General features: G+C 38.2%; 2 protein-coding genes across 2 annotated transcripts in view; one reads left to right on the forward strand and one right to left on the reverse strand.

Moving 5' to 3' along the window:
- Window positions 1-21,813, reverse strand: part of LOC141340597 (uncharacterized) — a 164,792-nt gene that overhangs the window by 131,924 nt on the left and 11,055 nt on the right. The window lies entirely within an intron of this gene.
- On the forward strand, window positions 1,927-10,351 carry LOC141340718 (uncharacterized). The gene is made up of 11 exons (XM_073845803.1): window positions 1,927-2,031; window positions 5,156-5,328; window positions 5,928-6,013; window positions 6,097-6,231; window positions 6,545-6,707; window positions 7,099-7,153; window positions 7,967-8,037; window positions 8,118-8,264; window positions 8,353-8,399; window positions 8,478-8,549; window positions 8,725-10,351. Exons 2-11 carry the CDS (start codon window positions 5,211-5,213, stop codon window positions 8,914-8,916), a joined length of 1,086 nt encoding a protein of 361 aa, XP_073701904.1. The 5' UTR covers window positions 1,927-2,031; window positions 5,156-5,210; the 3' UTR covers window positions 8,917-10,351.

A 21,813-nucleotide genomic window follows, 5' to 3' on the forward strand; every position in this document is an offset into this window, starting at 1 on the left:
GTTTGGAGCGTGTAGGGGGGCTGGTGATGACATCGCCTATAATGTAATATATAATAATTTAAAAACCGAAGCAGTACAAACGAAACTTTTACCAGCACAAAGGTAACTTAATGTCATTTGACCATTTACTCACATTTAACTGTTTTTATAATAAAAGTGGCATTTTGCATGTCAGAAATACCTACTGCTCCCCTCTGATGCTCCTGAAAAGCGGTCATCTATTTTTTCTACTTAATTGTATTGATATTATTTGAATTATTTTCTTAATTTCTTCTCTTTATCTCTTTATTTATTTTATATTTTGCTCCTTCACCTCTATTCTCTCCTTTAAAAATATACACACACACACACACACACGCACACAAGATATAGAGGTGTACAACTTATACATTACAATCTTACACCTCACATAATTACAACTAAATGTAGCTTCTTGCTTCTTTGTGCTTTTTTTAATGTAAGACGCTGTTTTCTCCTATTTTGTTCTGTTCGTAGACAGCATGCATTAGGCAAATATGACTACTCACATTTCAAGGTTTGCTTTTTTTCTGTCGAATGTCTCAACATTTCTACACTTGTTTGACATTATTCATTAATATCTTTAATTTCAGCTTTGAGAATAAAAACCAACCTGTTTGTTCCTCAGTATCTTCTTGTGTGACTTTAAATGCTTCTTCCCTCTTCTCTTTAATAAACTCCATCTTTGTTTGTTCCTCAGTATCCTCGTGTTTCAATGTTTCTTCAATCTTTATGTCTTCACTCTCCTCTTTAATAAACTCCATCTTTGTTTGTTCCTCAGTATCTTCGTGTTTCAATGTTTCTTCAATCTTCATGTCTTCACTCTCCTCTTTAATAAATGCCATCTTTATAATAGTGTTACGTGGATCTCTGTTGATTCTCCAGGAGTTTTTCTGTGTGTTTGAACACTTTGTCCTGTTTAAGATGAGAATAATTAATAAAAAGAAAAATCAATGCAAACTGAATCTCTGTGTGAGTCTCAATCAGCTCCTAGTTCACTAGTCAATGCACTAGTAAGACAGTCAGAGTTAATAGACTTATATATAAAATATAAATAAATTACAGTTAATTAGAACGTTATGTACGTATGCTATTTTGAGTTATATTTGGTATTTAATTATTTGTATATTATTTGTATATTACACGTTCATGAAATCGTTCTCGGTTGTCATTCACTCGTTTGTGTTTGTTGTTGTCGTTTATAGTCCGCGTGCCACTGAATCGACCGTTTCGAATCACTGAACCGTTTCACAAATGATTTGAATCAAATGATTCGAGTCTTTCTCATCACTTCTTATCATCACTCGATTGATTCATGATATAGGGGGCAAAACGGAACGCACCTTCTCTGTTACTAAAGGCTAACTTTTAAGTAACATTAAATAAAACATTACAACATCAAATTTAACAATGATGCATTTATTAATTGTATTATTGTAAATGCATTAAATGATGTAACAGTGTGCACTGATACAAAAACGTTGAAACCACAAACCTTTCTTCAGGTGACTCACAACAGATGAGGAGCGCAGCGCATCTTTATGACGTCACATCACCGGACCAAAATAAAAGTCCAGTTCGTGCACTGCTCTCTGGAATCACAAATATATCATAAAAATGTTGCATATAGAATAGAATTTCGTACCCATATGATGATGCTTTTCTAAAGGTATTAATTTAACCGGGGCAGGAGTAGCCCAATATTTAATTATCCTGGTGATTTTCCCCTTTAAGATTTCTCCGTGATGCAGTTACTTGTGTACTTGTTTAAGAGTTTAAGTGTATGCACGAGAGTGAGATTGAGTCAGAGAGGAAAACAGAGAGAGCGCTAGAAGCAGCAGCTACAAGGGAGGAGAAAATAGTTAATAAAACTGTCAATTGGATATAATTCACCTGTGTGTAATGCGTGAATGAACAGAGTGGACGAATGAATTCGTTTTGTATCTTTGCTGCTGCATGCGAGAGATCTCCGGTGGGGGAGAGGATTTGAGCCTTATCGAACGGAGATTGAGCGTAAATTATTTCGGAACATGTTTTGAAGGCTGTTATAATGTAAAATAATGCACTTTATTATATGTATAGAAAGAACATGCAGTAATTGTTGTGTTGGATGCTGTTAAGAGGGGAGATTGAGGACACGTCTCAAATTCAACACATTTGTGAATCCAAAGTGTTCACGAATATACTGTGTAAAGTGTATACTGTTATCTTTAGTCTGTTTGCTGCTTAATATGTTTAAAAGAGGTTCAAATGTGAACTGTGTGTAACATGGGTGGTGTGTTTAGGTGGAATGATGTACACATTTTTCATGTATAATCATACAGTTTTTTGTTTGTTTGTTTTTGTTTGTTTTATCATCCACATACAGGCCACATTAATATTGTAAATCTATTAATATTTTCTCTATTTTTAAATGTACATTTATAACATTATACTTTCTGTTTTATACATTGTCATTAAATTCACATTAAACTAGTTAATGCTGCTGTGTAACTGTTACAAAGAGGATGTGATGGCAAATTTGATCTATCACTCTTTTGACTATTGTAATCAATCTCTTGTCATTTTGTTTGTGTATTTATTTATTTATTCATCATTTGGAAAATCATCGAAACACTGTCATTTTATTTTTCTTTTGCTATTGGGGCAAATGAGGACACAAAAATATATTTGTGTCAGTTTCTATTTACCACTAAAGAAGTTTATTTATAATGAAATATGATTTACATTTCCCCAGATTATTATTATTTTTTATTGTTATATAATCTGTGCTAAAATATGATTATAATACAAAAAGTGACATATTAAGATTTCAGTTTTCAGTTGTTTGAAATTTATTTACAAACATAAGTCATTAATAACAGATCCACACTGAAAATGAACAAATCTTCTGTAAGGATTGGATGGAAATGATAATATGGTCTGTATTTGATCTTACTGATTTCAGTGGTAATGTTCTTTTATGTAAGCAATTTTTTTTAATACAGTTTTTGCAGTGTAAAGGAATATGATTCATTTATTATTACCTTTTCAGTTTCCTTAATTGGCACAAACATGCCAACAAATTCAGTTGTTACTCCAAATCTTCTCTTATTAACAGTGGAATGTTTGGGTAATAAATACAAGACACAATAAACAGTTTATTAGAACCTTTAACTAGAAGTACATCTATCAGAAAAAATAAAATAAAATATGTTATGTAGTATTAGTGTTATGATTTTAGTGAAGTTAAATGTTTACGTTTAATACTCCTGCAGGAAAATGAAGATCAGGAGACATAGTCTTCATCATATCTTGATTGAGCTGGTCCTGTGTGTCTCTGTGGTCATCCAGACTGACTAAAACACTCAATCACTTGAGTTTTGTTCAGATTTCAGGAGGCCGTTCTTACAGATGAAGACAAAGCTCTCAGATCACAAGCTTAAACACAGTATTCAAAGGATGTGATCAGTTCTATACTATACTCTAACTATAGCACTCATGATCACAGAGATCAGGGAAAGACACATTCACACACAACTCAAGTGTTCATTAGCATTAACATTCACAACAATTAAAGAGGCAGAAACATGGAGAGTATCACAGACAAAAGATGACAGTCTCACTTTACATATTCACACACACCTAAAGCAAAAGAGATTCATTTAGAATTCAACATTTATCTTTTCTGCTGAATTTCGTAGGCAATAATTTCATTTCAGCCAATATAATTTAGTCTTTTGCAGTAATGATTGTCACACTTATGGACTGTCCTTGTGTTTGTTTTTGTTTCCATGAGCTCCTTGTCCTTGTTTTTCCTGATGTTTTCTAATGCCTATATTTGGTTTTCCTGTTCCTGTCTCCATTGATTTCAGGAGTGTCTTGTCTTTCCTTCGTTTAGTTGAGTATTTAAGAGTGATCTGTTTCTGGTTTTCTCCTCCGATGTCTTACATCATCTGAGTGAATGTCTTCCTGTTGTACTCCTGAGTTGTGTTTTAGTTTGTCTGATAAAGACTGTTTTAAGTTCACTCCTGCGTTTCCTTGTCTCCCTGTTTCCCGCTCCGTAGTGTTGTGAAATATGACAATGATAATGAAATGATAATAAATAGTAAATATCCAATCATAAATTTGGAAAAGAGTATTTTGAGTGCCTTAACAAATTACTTTATATACCTGTGTTAAAAAGTAAATATTTCTTATTTGAAAGTACAAATAGAGATTATGTTAATAACATAATACTTTAAGATTCTTTATACATAAAGGCAAATTTATATGTCTTTATTTATACCCAAACTTAGTCAACTGGAGTATACACAGTACTTGATTACTATATCTGAAAAATAGGAAAGCTCTTTAGGTGATTTGAATGTTTATTAAACCTCGATATTTTATATTATTTGGATTTACATGATTGCATAAAAAGTTGTGTAAAAGCATCAGTCAGGAGTTAAGAGTCAGCAAAGCAGACTCAGTGCCATGAATAGACTTAAAACCTGAATTAAATTTTTCAGAAGTACTTTTAATTAGAAAAGACTAATTGGCTGAACACAAAATGTTCTAGTACCTTAGGTTAAAGTAAACACAGAATTAGGCTGATAGTTATTTAAAACAGGGGTGTCTAAAGAATAATTACTGCAACAAAAAAAAAAAACATTCATTAGAAAAGCAGCAGAAAAGATGGATGGCATTTAAATTTTAAATGAATATATTTATCTTTAGGAGAGTGTGAACATGAATGTGAAATGATGGTAAGTGTCATCTTTTGTCTTTATTGGCTGTTGATGTTTCTGCCTCATTTCTTTAATTGGTGTCTTTGTTTCTGATCAATATCCGAGTTAAATATGAATGCAGAGGCTGAAGGTGAGACTTTCCCTGATCTCTGTGATAATGAGTCTATAGTTCTGCTGATTGGATTAGAGTCGCTGAAAATCTGGGCAAATTCCTGAAACTGCTTACATCCTTTGCATATTTTATCTTCTAATGATGATCCTGAAATCTGTCTAAAACTCCAGTGATTGAGGGCTTTAGTCAGTCTGCACACAGTAACATCTCAACCAAGATCTGATGAAGATTCACTCAGTCTCCTGATCTTCTTTTTTGAGTTTACTACAGGTCTAACTGGATATTGTCATCTTTATTATTCTCATCTTAAAAACAGGACAAAGTTTCCAAACACAGAAATACTGGCATTCATCAAAGTGGAGAGTGAAGACATGAAGATTGAAGAAACATTCAGAGTCAAAGATGAAGATACTGAGGAACAAACCAAGATGGACTTTGTTGAAGAGGAGAGTAAAGACATGAGGATTGAAGATACTGAGGAACAAACAGGTAGGTTTTCATTCTCAAAGCTGAACTCTTTTGATCCCAATTAAAATGCCTGGCTCTAGAAAAAAAAAAAAATGGCAAAAAATGTCCTAGACTAAAATGTAAGTTTGAGCTGTTTCAACTGAAATGAATCTGCAATGATTGATCTTAAATGATATCAATATTCTTGTTTTGTATGGTTTGTTTCTAGGTACATTTATAAAAATGACTTACATGTCTTAACTGAACTATGGCCTAATCCTGACTTAGTCTAAGACCTGTCTGTAAACCTTTACTTACCTATTTTTTCTTGTTTTATTCTCATTGATTCCAAAAACAGCTCCTCATTAATATTCGCAAACCTCCCAAATAAGGCAATAACTGAACATTTCATTCTAGGGACAAATCCTAGGGTTGTAAATGGACAAGTAAAACCATTTCTGGAGAATTTATGCCCTTTCCTATGCCATATACCTAATATGTAGATATCAGACAACAATGTAAAATATTGTATCAATGTACCTTTAAAAAATACTCATTAATTTATCTTTAATTAACTTAAGTTTTGTATGTGATGTCTGTCTGTTATTCTGTCAAATTTAGTCAATTTTGTGTTGTTTTAGTTTTAGTCAAAACACCAGGTTCAACTGTGCGCCAATGCCCCCACTGCCGGACCAAGATGAACTGCCGAAACCGGCGCTGTGTTAAGGTGATTGTGTGTAATTAACACTGCTTTTTTATATGGTATTGCATTCATTTCATTAATTAATGTGTTTTGTTTCTTTCTTGTAGTGTGGAAAACTGCTTGATTTTAAACACAGACAATCGGTACGAGTGGCAAAGTTTCGTGCCCGAGCCCAACAGTGGGCAAAAACTACTATTCAGTCTCGGAATCAATCAAAGGTTCTTGACAATGTATCTGTCATGGTAAGAAATATCTACGAATGCCTAAACATCCTAAATTCATTACCTCACACTTTGTTCTTTATAAAAACAATTACATTGTTTTACATATAAATATGTGAACATAATACATTACATGCACATGAATACATTTTAATTCCTGTGACAGTTCAAATTAAAATTAATTTATATTATTTCCAGATTTTGGCAAAGTCACAATGCAGCCTGCAGCAAAAAAAAAAAAAAAAAAAGTGTTGGTTTGGAGTAACATGAGGTTAAATAGATTTATTACAAATCATTTTTAAAATCTGTATTTTTTGACATTCTTATATTTCAGATGGAAAAGCTTAAAGCTCTTGGATATGTCCCTCTTCTTTTACTGGGCAAATGTTCCAAGACCCAAAAGTGGACAGCAGAGGTTCAGTGCCCCCTTGAGTTGCCACCTGAGGGACATGGACTGATGGAAAAAATGCTCATACATTTTGAGCATATTTTACAGGGTAAGATGCATTGGCCAGCACCAATACTTAAATGTTCAATACAATATGTCCTGTAGCTAAACAAGTTTATATATTAAACTGCACTTTCAGATGTTTTTATTTAATGCATTTTAATATGACTTCAAGGGTGCAGAAACTGTTACGAGACAGTTGCTGTCAGATTTTATTGGTGATTTCAAATTTGAAATTTAATCATAAGTTTAGTGAACAGTTTTCCCATTCAAAGAGAAAGAGCTGCACTTAAATGTCCAAGAGGTGTTTCAAAGATGACTTTGGGTGAAGCCAGTGCAATAAACAAGGAACAATGTGACCTCAGACTCAATGAAAACTGTTCTTTGGCATACATTTGAATCCTAATAATAACTAATCCTTTTTTTTTTTTTGCTCACAGCAAATCAGCTGTCAACATGGCAGCAAAAAGAGAGCACCAAACCAGATGGGCGCAGGTATGAAATGTTACACAATACAATTTAGCTTAGTTCCTGGAGGGCCACAGTCCTGAACAGTTGAGCTCCAACCAGCTCCAGCGAACACCTGCTTGGAAACCTCTAGGGGTGCTTCTCACAATACTCAAATTCATGCTTCCTCATTTCCTCACTGCTCTTGATTGAACTCCAATTGAACCACTGTGAGGAGGTGAGGAGGTGAGGAATGAAGATTGAGGAGGCTTTCAGAGTATTGCACAAAAGGAGATAACAAAAAGGCACATATTTCCATAGTTTAATCAGCACATCCTGGCTTAGTCCAACAGGTGGAGATATTTGGGATAAGAGCAAGTTCACAGCATTCTTAAACAGACCACAAGATCGATCACAGAATCAATGCAAAAATTGATAAAACCCATGCACCAACTAAACAACAGCTTCTAATGGAAATGTTTAAAAAGGGAAAAATACAGATGCTATAATAAAACAGAAAAGGCCTAGTAGACAATAGTGAACTGACTGAATGTGTTAATAGTCCAAAGAAGCAGTGCTCCACTGAAACCATCATGATTTAAATTCAAGGAGTTACGTGTCATTTCCACAAATGAACAATTGTACACTTTGTCTTAAATATGAGCAGTGGACATGAATGTTACTTTATCATTTTAAATATAAATTTATCATGAGGTTTAATTGCAATCACTTATCCACTTTGCACAAGTATTTTACCTATCTCATATTTCTACTCTTATCTATCTTTATTTAGTTTTTTTTTTTTTTACATTTTAGTCTAGCTAATTTATTTGATCTTTTACCTATCCATTCTTCTCACAGAACTAAAATTTCTGGCCAAAAAAGGACCTGGCAGCAAGTCCAGATTAAGAAAAAGAGCATTTTGCCGGCTGGTAAGTGACTTGATAGCTGAAGAAATTTACAAATTAGCTGAATAGTGTTTGCTGAAATATTTTATTTGTACTGATTTTAGGATTTAAAAAGGCTCATATCTCTGGCACAGGAGGTGTCTCTCCAACCCAAGACTTGACCACAGCAGAGGAGCTGAATAAAGAGAAGCCAGTGATGGAAGGGATCCAGAGAGAGACAGCAGCAGGAGAAACTGAGCTCTTCTCACAAGGTACATTATTGCTGTACTACTGCACATGAAAACAATCAAATATTTAGATTTTGTTATGTGGACTGTCTGACTTTGCCTTACCTTGCAGTGTCTGGTAACACACTTACACTTCTGGAGCCAGCAGACTCTGGTCCGGTGAGTACTCTTCATTAAGATCATAGGCTTGGCATGTCCTGTCAAAGATATTAATACAAGTTCTGTTGAGTATGGCAGAGGGAAGACACATCTGCAGCAGTGGAGTGCACTTCTGATGACGATGAGATGCTGGACTCCAGAAGGCTTGAGGTATCATGTAGATTTTATGGAAATTTTTAGTCCATAATGGATAAGAAATCAGCGATGTGGTGCTAATAGAAAATATTATATTTGTAACAGTGCAGCCCGGTAACATAGTGAGTATTGCCTTAAGTAAATCTACATTATACAAAAATCCTGCTGTGCTAATTGATGTGTTTTACAGAATTCACAAACTGTCAGACCTCTCTACACCACGCATCTTAAGAGACAGATAGAGCTGGCAGAACTCAAGATCAAAGTGAAGAAGAGAAAGCTGCAGGACATGGACCCTGAGATGGAAATTAAACGCAAGACACTGAGGAAACTGGACTTGGATATCCAGAAACTAGAAAGAGAACTAAGTGATTGCAGTTGACACTGTAACCATGATTATAACACAATGTATAGTCATCTTTTTTTTTTCTCCAAAGCCAAGTGATGGCAGCAAAATAAAAAAAAATAAAAATCCAAAAACATTGTAGTCTCTTAAATTTTCATGAATAGCAGGTACACTATACATTCATTGATCCAGTGAAGTGGAAACATATTTTGGGAAGATAACCACACAGTGTGTGCTACCAATGCAAAATAAAAATAAAAGAGTGACATACAATATCCTTTATTAAAGCATAGGCTACATCAAAACACAATTAACTGAAATAATTAGCCATGTATTGTACTCTAACTAGACTACCATGTATGTTTATCTGGGAAGATGGCAGGCATAGCTTTAGTCTCCACCAGAGCACACCAGAGAGCTCATCTGAGAATACAACATAGTTATTACAACTAACAAAGTAAAACTTCTCACACACTTGTAGGGTATAAGCAATGAATAAGCAATTAACGCGAATTAAAATATATTTCAATGTTATTTGCATGTCTTTCACAAACGTGTATATCTGTGTGCTCATTGCATGAAATATGTGTATTTACAACAAGTTTTTGAAGCAATTATCATTGTAGTCTGTTGAGTCTGTTGACCACAATGCTGGTATCATTACATTTGTAAAATTCTTTTGAAAACACTAATATGTAGTGAACTGAATCAGGTTATCCTTTCTTATAATTAGATTAATATCATGCTAGATTAATACCACAATGATTAACCTTATTGCTTTATGTTAAAACAAAACAATTCCTGAGGGATTAATCCATTATCCATTAATTCTGAGTCTATCTTGTTGCAGGACGATGACACTGAGACTACATCATCGGACCACTCACAGAATATGGAGAGACCAAAACTATTGAGTGGATTCATCTCTGCCTGAAGTTCAAGACATTCCTGTCCATTCACCTCTTCTTGAGCAAAGCCCTGTTCAAAAGCAAATATGATAAATGTTTACAGAGAGGATGTGTTCACATTTGAAGGGCCAGTATCATGGTCATTAGCGCTGCATGGGGATGGTTAATTTCACAATTACTTTGTATTAATGGACAAAGCAGGTTTTGTTTATGTATGGGTAAATTATCACACATTTTCCTTTAAAGCTGTGCAAGAAGGACTCTATAGGACCATTGGAAAAAATAATTTCAATGGCTATGGTTCAGGGAGTTGTTGCCCATCCATTTCTTCTTAAAGAGGCTCTAAAGTCAAATTAATGCCCTGTTGCTGCTCAAGTCTGCAGTGGAGGAAGTTACAGACCATGACATCCGGATTCAGTTGGAAAAAGTACTTATACTGTATTAGTATTGTATTTTATCCATCTTAATGCATGCATTTGAATGTTTGATGTATTGCAATTTAATCAAATGAGTACATGAAGGAAACAGTATCAATGCTGTAAAATATAATTGATAACCAGTAACCACTTGTGTGTATTTAGTATCATTGTTCTATACAGGTATCATTGAGAAAAAAAAGAATGCTTATGATTAACTTTTTAAAATTCATGTTAAAGAAAACCTAGTGTCTGATCATGTCTAAATATTTATTCAAATGCAAAGCTTAAAAATAAGTAGGTATGACCTGTAACACTGTAAGATACATTTTCTAAACTGTAATATAAATAATGGACATTTTAGACCTTTTTTTTAACTGAATATTGCGGTATTCATTACCAAAAGATCTCCCCAAAATATGAAATAAATATTATTTAACTAAAATATACAACATTTAACTAAAAGATGTATGGTCACTATACAAAAAATACCTGAGAGGGTTAAATGCAAGAAAAAAAATATTAATGTTGCCTCTCCATCACTCTCAATAAAATGGTACTGTAAATTTAATTGATTTAATATGCTGTAAAGTTCACCAAAAAGTACTGCAATGACCTGTAAAGTGAAGCTGTCGACTATCCTGCTTGAACTCATTCAAATGTATTGACAGCGCTGGTTTGTTTGGAAGTATTGAGAGCTCCATGAACCACACAACCCTGCGAGATCAAAGAACCATCTCTGCGTCCAAGTGTTCATACCATCCCTCCTAAATAGTATGTGAAATTACAATAAGTGTGTCCCAAAGCATAGTATGGTGAAAAGAGTATGCCAAAAGTCACAATAAGCTAAAATACACATACAATCATTGGGAACAAGTAATTTTGTTCAGTTGATGTCAATTCATTTATAATCTTCCAGTTACATTGTTGCCAGCAAGGTGAAAGTTTGACTAATATTTTGATTCAGAGAAATCAACACATGGAATTGATTGACATACTCTACATAGTCACAATTTGAGGGAATCTACTGTAATCACTCAATGAGTATGTTTACACGGACAACAATATTCCGATTTTAACGTGATTAAGACAATACTCTGATTAAGAAGTGATAAACTGATGTTTTAATTAATTTAATCTGACTAAAGTCATAATTGGAGTAAACACAAATCGAGACAGGTGGAGTATTCCTATTTTAGTCGCATTATGGAAGACATGTACACACCTTGATTACACTATTCCCCTTGTGTAGGACTTTTCGCCACATTTTGCGACAGGATACACACTAATGCTGCGTTCCAGGCAGGTTTTTGAGCTCGTAAATCACGTCTTCAAACCACAACTCAGGACTTTGTAGCATTCCAGGCAAGTCACGCCACACGGCCTAAGCACATTTATTATTTTTATATAATTAATAATTTGATTGCAAAGTTATATTGTCCTAAACTCTATTTTTCCATCGTGTGCCACTTGCATATACACCTCACCCCTAGAGGCTGATATTGTTGTTTCTCGGGTTATGTTACACCAGAACTCAGAACATCGAGTATGTTGATCTAGTACGAGTTCACGGGTGGGAATTCACGGGTTTGACTGCCTTTCCAGTGCACTTTCACGGGTGGAAGTTTGGAAAAACACGGGTAACGGGTTGCCTGGAATGCGGCATAACGCTCTCAGTTGGTTGCACGTGCATTTGCTTTGGTTTCATTTTTATTTTATTTATTTTTTGCTACAACATGGGATTAATCAACGCTCATTGCTGATAAATAGTTTGTCTGTTATCATAATTTATAGTTTTATGGAAACGTATTTAAAATTCAACCCATTGGAAGCAACAGACATCCAAACATTTAAACTAGTTTTTACAACTTTTCAGTTGTAACTTCATTCACATTGTTGGCATGTGAAAGGTTTCTCTTCAGTGAATTCTTATGTGTTTTTAAAGGGTCCTTTTTGACTGAATCTCTTTCCACACGGAGTGCACATGTAGGATTTCTCTTAACCCTCTGGTGCTCTTCAGTAGAGCCCTGCACGGGCCTTAAATCTAAGCCCTAGCCCGGCCCTGGCCCGAGACGCACAGGCTGTAGCCCGGCCCGTCTCCGACAGCTTATCAAAAATTTTGGCCCGAGTCCGACCCGAAGCCCGTCTTTTTTTCCGCCAAACAGCTTATACTGTTACAGCCATTAAAATAGACCAGATTTCGTATTTAATAGAAAGTTTATGTTTTTTCGTTTCGGTTTTTTTATCAGAACAATTTAGAGAAAAGTTTGGAGTTTTTTGTTTGTTTGTTTGTTTGTTTTTTAAATGTAAGTTAGTTTTTTAAGTGACATCGATATCCAAGCGGTATGTGGTCCACAGTGTGTTTACTCAATTTAACCTATATATCAAATCAACACTTGACTAGTCTACAATGCAATTCACAGATATAAAACAAACATCAATATAGCAAAATGTTAGATTTAAAGTTTATTATCACCATCTCAGAACAAAGGCATTTCGAACAGGGCAGGCAGCTCTGCTGCGCAAAACCGGAACATACAAAGTCGCAGTGGTAAAGTAAACGAATATTGAACAAATATATAAAGAATAAATAATAATATAGAAAACTTCAAAAACACAACTTTACCACGTGGCTGAAAATCTCTATGCGGTATGTGAGCACAGTGGAGCGGCAACAATTTCCCCCGCACTCCTTGCATTTAATAATCCAGCTCCACTCCTCGCTCACTGATATCAGAAACACCGCTCCGCGTCAAAAAAAAAAAAAAAAAAAAAATTAAGTATGTTTGAAATGTAACAGTCCTGTTCATAAAATATAATAAAATAAAATAACAGGAGAGTTTCAAACATAGTGTGCAATATTTGTTCCGACCACAGCTAATAATTGTCAGCATTAAAAGTGTATTGCTGCTTTATCCAGTGCAAAGTTTGTAATGAAAATAATGCGTTTTCGTCAGTTATTTTACCTACAGATCACATTATTTCTGATTTGAGTGATCCATCTCTATCAAGCTAAACAGCGGTGGTGGAGCGCTCTTGAAGAGAGTGAAAACCATGACGCTCCGACTTTTAAAAAAATCCGCTCCTTCCTCCATTCAAAATCACACCGCTCCACTCCGCGCTCCGCTCATACTCTGCTATGCGCGAGACATCACTGGCGCTTCCGGGGACGCACGCATGAAATCTCATTAAACTTTTTTTTTTTTTAAGTTTTTTTTCTAAAGCAGGCCCGAAGCCCGATATGTCTGCAAGTTATGACGTGAAAATTGGCCCGAAGCCCGGCCCTAGGGGCAAAAAAAAGTCGGGCCCCGACGGGCTCGGGCTCAAATGCAGGGCTCTACTCTTCAGTCACTTTTTTTTTTTTTTTTTTTTTTTTATTGCCAACAAATATACTATTTACAGGTGATACATCAAAGGCCAACAAAACATACATGACTGTAAACATGATTTGTGTGTGCATGTGAGTGTGCGTGTAAGTGGTAATTATAACTGTGTCGAGGTTGGAACACAAGGGAACATGTAGAAAAGTACCACAGACATAATAAAAAAAATAATAAAAATGATGATAGTAGTATTAACAAAAATTAGAGGATGGAGGGTGTGAATGGTACTCAGTGGTCAGGGTGAGGAAGATGATAAATGGCAGTAATAATAATATTAATAATAATAGTAATGATAATAATAATAATAATAACATTTTAAATGAACTACTTTAATCAAGAATGAGGGGAGGTTTGAGGATCAAGAAGAGGGCAATTCTATTAATATAGTAATTTAGTAATATATAGGATATATAAATAGAATATCTATAAAATAAAATAAAAATAAGGTATTCCTTATTATTATATATATATATATATATATATATATATACAAAAAAAACAAAACAAAAAAAAAACACTATTGAGTTATTACACAGCTGCCCAGTTAATCCCCTGCTCACGTCACCCGGACGGCCATCTAGTAGAGGTGCCGTGGAGGCACAGGGCCCTAACTCCCACCCCCGGGCCACCATGCACACATGTTCAGCTTACCCTATTTGTTTGTACTTTTATTTTTAATATTTAACCCTTTTTATTTGTGATAGATGAATGTTCAACTAATGTGAGATGCATTAAAAGAAAAGTGTGACGTGCAGCGTGGGACTATCCCTGTGCAGTCACACTTACCCTATGTGTAATTTTTTTTTTTTTTTTTCTCTTCATGATGTATATGTATGTGTATGTCAACTAATGTATAAAGCATTAAAAAGCCAGACATGTAGTGCTAATCAGTGGCAATAAACTCAGGGTAATCTGAAGGTAAAAGGACCCCGGCCTCCCAGTGCACCCACCTGCAGCCAATCCGAGCCACATAGAACAGGGTCACAGATGTCACAGCCAACTGGGGCCCAGAGGCAGAAAAGGAGAAAACAGGGGAGAAAAAAATAAATAAAAATTAATAAACAAATACAAAATAAAAAGGGGGGGGGGGTAGATGTGGTGTTAGGAAGAGAGTTGAAGAAAAGAGAGAGCGAGCTTGAATAAGAGAAAAAAAATAAAAATAAAATAAAAATTATACTTATATTAATAATGATAATAATAGTGTGTAATGTTAATAATTTAAATAAACTTAAATACTTAATTAGGTGTGATATTACAACAATGTTGCTACCTCCTCTTAACCCTCTTTACCCCCTCAATTATTATTTATTTATTTATTTTTCTTTTCTTCTAGATATTGATGAAGTTGTATGGTTGAGGGTGGCTTCAGACAAAGAGGGTCAGCTTGTTTATGAGATTTAACCAAGAGGGTTGTAATTTTGATGGTGGTTTCAGACAAAAAGTGGTGAGTGGGTTCATGATTGTTGGAAGTTTACAAGAGATAACCAAGAGGAGTGTAATTCTGATGTATTTTTTGTGATTGAAGTGAACTGGTTATCCATGGACATGTACTCTATTAGTAAGTTTTTCCAAGATGCAATATGTATAGTATTCCTTGATTTCCAGTTCATGAGGATAGTTTTCTTGGCGATAGTTAGGGCCACTAAGAGCAACTGAGTGTTTGTATTATTTAAGTTGGTTAGTGATATGTCGCCTAGTAAACAGAGGGAGGGAGACAGTGGGACGTGACATCCCAGAAGATTTGATAGTGAGCCAGTTATGTTTTCCCAAAATGTTTTAACTGAGGTGCAATGCCAAATGGCGTGAAAATAGGTGTCTGGAGTGTTTTGTGTACAATGAGTGCATATTTCTGAAGTAAAACCCATTTTGAATAGTTTGCGTCCAGTTAGATGAAATCTATGAAGTACTTTATACTGTATAAGTTGCAGGTTGGCATTTTTTGTCATGAAGTAGATATTTTTGCAGATTTGTGTCCAGAAAGCGGCATCAGGAGTAATGGATAAGTCTGATTCCCATTTTGCGTTTGGTAGGCTCAATGTGTTGTCTGATTTTGATATTAACCTGTATAATTTGGAGAGTAGTTTTTTTTAAGAAAGATATATTAATTAGTTCTGAGATTGGAGGTGAAAGGTCTAGATTAGTTGTACGAATGTCAATTTTTGATTGAATTGATGATTTGATTTGTGAATATTCCAAGAAACAATTACTCCCAATACCGTATTTCTGGACCAAGTGGGAAAATGGTGCCAGGTTATTATTTAAAAAGATATGCTGAAGTTGTGTTATGCCCTTTTCTGCCCATGTGCGTAAATTAAGTGGCTTCTTGTTAACTATAAAATCTGGGTTATTCCAAATCGGGGTGAATTTAGATGGTGCAAGCGTGGAGTTTGTTATTTGGTGAAATTTCCACCAGGCTGTCAGAGTTGCAGCTATTGTTGGCATTTTATAACAGTAATGTTTTTTGATTGTCCGGTTAAGGAAGGGTAATTCTGAAGTGTTAATGTCCTTACAAATTGTTTGTTCAACATCTAGCCATGTGTTTTCTGATGGGTTAGGGTGAATCCATTTATGTATATATTGGAGCTGGTTGGCCAAAAAGTAATGATAAAAATGTGGTGCTTCCAGTCCTCCTTGTGTTTTTGATTTCTGTAAAGTAGTGAGTTTGATTCTTGGGGTCTTGTTTTTCCAGTAAAATTTGGTAATTATTGAATCTAGTGATTTAAACCAGGTAATGGTGGGCTGTGTTGGAATCATTGTGAATAAATAATTTAATTTCGGGAGTACAGTCATTTTAATTACTGATATTCTGCCCATAATAGATAGTGGTAAATTCATCCAGCGATGAAGATCATCTTCTATTGTTTTGAGTAATGGTGTGTAGTTTAGTCCAAACAACTCTGACAGCCTGGGGGAAACATTAATACCTAGATATGTGATATAATTGGTGCACAGAGGAATCGGTGGTGTCTGGGATGTCACATCTAAGCAGGAAGAGTGTAATGGATGTATAGCAGATTTGCTCCAATTGATTGAGTATTCAGAAATTTTTGAGAATGAATCAATGAGTTTAATCGTTTCTTGTAATGATGAGGGGGGGTCTTGTAAATATAATAAAATATCATCGGCATAAAGACTTATTTTATGGTGTATATTTAATGTTTGAACTCCTTTAATGTAACTGTTTTGACGGATAGCTGCTGCTAGTGGTTCAATGAAGATGGTGAATAGTGAAGGGGAGAGTGGGCATCCTTGTCTAGTCCCCCGGTGCAGTGTGAAGCTACGTGATGTTAGTCCATTGGTGATAACAATGAGCATGGTCAGACATGTGAGCATGCGCTTCGTTGTCAGCATCTTGATGAACGGCAGCCTGCGAAGGGACCAATTCAGGACTCTGAGATCCAGGATGGGTCTTAACCCACCACTATTTTTGGGCACGATGAAGTAGGGACTGCAGAGCCCTGACTTCATCACTGTAATACGCCTCTGTACCTGGGGGGGACGCCTGGTGAACTGCATAACCGTGACGTACCGTCCGAATCAACCACCGCGAGGGGCTGGGAAACTGAAGCCAAGCTTCCAAGCGCGTCGCCAGGGGTATCAAGGGAACGTTGACCGACGTGACCGTGGTGAGGCAGCCTGAGGGAGGAACGGGAAGGGTTAGACTGATAGGAGTGTGACTGTGTGAAACAGTGCTTACCTTCTTCCCTGGTTCCCGCACTGGCAAAAGACAGCTCCGAGTCCGGCTCCGAGAGGGCAGTCTGGTGCCGCCCGGAACGGGAACACGGGGCCGAGGCCCCAGAAGTGGGAGAAATTGCTCTTTTTTTTAAGTTGGCAGCGTCCAAGTACACATAAACCCCCGGCCTTCCACCGGGAGCGGGGACGTAGATGTTTTCGTCCCCTGAAGAACAATCCTCTCTACCTCTGGGTTGCCGCATCAGGGATGCTTCGCAGATCTCTTGCGGGTGTTTTTGGCAGGTCACTGAGAGGCGGGCGTCACACCTCTCCCACGGCCAGCTCGACGTCTGGTTGCCTCTCTCTTTAACCTTGCGTCGCGGAGTTCAGCCGGGGATGGAGCAGGTTTTGTGGATGTCGCGGGGGGTGCCTTTGGCGACGAGCAGGAGGAGGCTGGGCCACCGGGTAGAATGTGTTGGATGGCCTCCTTCTGCTTCTGGACTGCCGAGAACTGCTGGGCAAAGTCCTCGAAGAGGCCGCACTGGGAGATGGGAGCATCAAGAAAGCGTGCTTTGTCGACGTCTGCCATCTGAGCCAGAGTCAGCCACAGGTGTCGCTCCTGGACCATGGCTGTGGACATCACCTGGCCAAGGGTACGTGCCATGACCTTCGTGGCCCGGAGGGCGAAGTCGGTGCGGAGTTCTTCCTTTGCCCCTTGGTCTGGACCACCCTCGTGCAGCTGTTTTAAAGCATGTGCCTGATACACCTGTAGTGTATGCATGCAAGGCGGTGGCGGCCTGTCCAGCAGCAGGATAAACGCGGCCCGCCAGGGCGGACGAACGCTCACACGCCCTGGACGGGAGATGCGGACGATCCCGCCAGGTGGTGGCACAGGTGCACCGCAATAGCGTGCTCCACCTGAGGGATCACCACATACCCCCTGGCCACCCCGCCATCGAGGGTGGTGAGGGGAGAGGATCTGGGGTGGAACCGAGATGAATAGGGGGCCCGCCAGGTTCTTTTCAGCTCCTCATGCACCTCCGGGAAGAAAGGAACCGGGGGGGACTGCGGGAGCCCTCCCGAGGAACCAATCATCCAGCCTCAAGGGATCAGCCGAAGGCACCTCCAAACCAATCCCCCTGGCGGCTCGGAGAAGCATAGCCGAAAGCTCAGCATCAGCGTCAGACGGAGCGACCACCTCTGCAGGGGGCTGAGCCGCCGGTGCTTCTGCCTCGCCATCCGACTCTCCCTCTGGCGCTGCGATTGACTTCTCATCCTCCGCAGGAGCACCTAAGGACACGCTCAGCCCGCTGGGGTCACACTGTGTGACAGATGACCGCAGGGCTTTGTGGGCCGAAGGTGCGTTCTGCACAGCTACTGTTAAGTCCCCCCGCGCCTCACCGCGGTGGCCGAAAAGCATTGACGGCTTAACAACCTGCAGCGGGAGGAGGGAGGAGGGAGCCGGCTCGCGAAAGAGCGGGGGGACTTCAGCTTGGCCATGGACATACCCTCGCAATGAGGGCACGCACCATCCATGAACGCTGCCTCAGCGTGTTCACTCCCCAAACACATGAGGCAGAGATCATGTCCGTCCGCGGGAGGAAACCCAGAAGCGCACGGCCGAAAAGACATTCTGAAAAGAACGCTTTACGGCCGCGAGAAATTGCTCTTTTAGTTTCCCGGTCTGCCCAGGGAAAGCCGCGGGGCGGCTGTGCACGCGCCGGCTCGCGCTGGAATGCAGGCAGCGTTGTTTTTCAGTGAAAACGGTAGCCCGCAGGAAGATTGCTGGTGGCTGCCAAACAATGTTGTTCACTCTTTTAGATTTGGCAGCACACCAGCAGAGAGAGCAGGAACTCTTTCGGTTCTTTTTGTCTCTTAGTCGATCTGTAGGCTCGAGCATGAACGGCTCTGAAGCGAAAAAGCTGACTGACTGGCTGCATGACCATCTTATATACCCGTATGTATGGAGGAGTGGCTTGTCATGCAAATGCCACTCGCCAATTTTCATTGGCCTTTTGTTTAAGGCTCTGAGATGATTGGATTCTAAGCGAATTCCCATACGTAACGTCGAAGTGATTCGACTGAAGGGGAATTGACCAGAGCGGCACAGATTGTTGCTGGGATCCTCTTTCACTCTTTAATGACATCACAGAGCTGCTGGACATTAGACATATGGTGCTTGTCCACTTTCCGCTTGAGGATGCTCCACAGCTGCTTAGTAGGGTTCAGGTCTGGAGCCATACTTGGCCACCCCATCACCTTCAGCTTCCTCAGCGAGGCAGCTGTCCTCTTGGTGGTGTGTTTGGTGTCGTTATCATGTTGGAAAACTGCTGTTCAACCTAATTTCTGGAGGGAATTTGTACAGTACATAATGGAATCCGTGTTTCCCTCAATGATCTGCAGCTCCCCAGAACCAGCAGCATTCATGCTGCCGCAGACCATCACTATGCTTGACTGTAGACAAAACAAAATTTTCTTGGTACTCCTCACCAGGGCATCGCCACACATGCTGGACACCATCTGAGCCAAACAAGTTCATCTTATAGTCTCATCAGACATGGTCTAGTAATTCATGCTCTTGGACAGGTTGTCTTCAGCAAAATGTGAGCTTTCATTTTTGAAAACCTCTGTATGACCCTGACCACTGTAGTGTAACTCGGTTTCAGGGTGTTACCGAAACCTCTAATAGCCTTGGCCATCTTTGTGGAGAGCAACATTTCTAATTCTCTAATTCTCAGAGTTCTGCCATCAGGTGCCATGTTGAACATCCAGTGGTCTGTATGAGAGAATTTTACCTGCTCTAATACAAGATACACAACTTTGTATTGTCTTGTCAAGCAGACAAATACATAAACATGATGAATAGGACGTTTCATAGTGTTTCTTTTTAAATCTTTTTTATTAACGAAAACATTTGTTTTGCCTAATTATTCTTCAACTGCATGTTATAAAACAAATCTAATTTCAAACAAACTTTAAATTAAAGCTAACCTTGTGTTTTCATAATAGTGTTAAGTCAATTATAAAAGAAATGAATAAATAAAATAAAGTTCTATTAATTGCACAGCTGCAATGTTCCAAGGGTCATACGCAACATTCGTCCTTTGCCTATAGGGCGGACCAGCTCTGCTTAAGTTTTTTTTTTTTTTCAGATAGAATTTGGCAAATGCTGTGGCCATTAACTGTTTATTCCCTGTGTAGTCAGTCCTCAGACTAAGATGATGCAGGCAGCGATCAGTGTAACTAGTTTGTGCTCTAGCTGCTGAATTTTAAACCGGTTAAAGATTTTGTTGACCCTTTAAAATTTATAAGGTGAAAGGCCATTATACCTTTTTCAGTAGATTTGAGGGTATAGGATCTAACACACATATGTTTGGATTTAAAGTGCATAGTGCGTTACAAGACGTAAGGGCACAAATTTAGTAGACAAAGTGATGATTTCCTTGACCGCTCTCAAAAACATCTTTTTTTCCACACCGCGTCATATGACGTCACGAGAGGGAGTCGTTCGCCTACCTCTGTTGCTATTCAGTAGGAGCAGTCCTGAGTTAGTGTTTTCAGTATTTATTTTTAATTTCAATTGATCATCGTCATGGTGAATTATTTCGTTTATGGAGGCTGCACAAACTCCAGCCTGTCAGGACATCATGTCCACAGGTTTACTTACAGTAAAAAGACGGTCCATCTTTCGTATCTGGGTGCGTTTGTGCGGGCCAAGAGACGAGCCTATACTAATGCATCTGCTTCGAAAAACGCGTTCACTTTACGCCGGAGGATTATCATCCCGGCGATATGATGCAGTTTATCATGGGATGCTGAGGCAAGAACCAAGCGAGGCGCAAAGCTGGAGCAGTTCCTTCGGTTCACAAAACACCTTCATCAGAACCGCCGACCGCCTGTGGTTTGTCCGAAGCCGTCAGAGATGCAGCTCGACGAAAACCTGAACTGGGCACCGTAAATCTTGTTTTTTCCTCTCATAACTACCAAATCCGTGAACATATTTATTTAAATAATGAGACACAACGAGATGTGTATAAGTCGTGGTAAAACACCACAGCTAGCTTGTAGGCATTAGCAATGTAAATTTAAGAACCTGGTAAAAACGGTACCATATTAACCTTTAGGCATTTGGCAGACGCTTTTATCCAAAGCGACTTACATTGGGACATTCATTTTAAGTACTTGCAATCCCTGGGATCGAACCCATGACTCTGGCATTGTTACTGCCATGCTCTAACCACTGAGCTACAGGAAAACCATATGAGAAGCCATAACTGCAGTTATCCTGAGTTTGTTAATATTATAGTCATCAAGTCTAGTTACAGCTTAGTCACATTGTTTGCACAGCTAATTTGTAATTTTTTGAAATGTGTGTTTTTAGGGTTTTGGGAGACATTGCAAGACACAAGGATGTGTGAAGATCTGAAGCAGTGGAGGCCAGCTGTTATTAACCACCTCTAATATAACACATTAGTGTGATACCCACACTGAAAATAGTTTTCTTTCAGTAGTATATGTTTGGTACATACATATATATATATATATATATATATA

This window comes from Garra rufa, chromosome 1 (assembly GCF_049309525.1).
Source record: "Garra rufa chromosome 1, GarRuf1.0, whole genome shotgun sequence".
Lineage (NCBI taxonomy): Eukaryota > Metazoa > Chordata > Actinopteri > Cypriniformes > Cyprinidae > Garra > Garra rufa.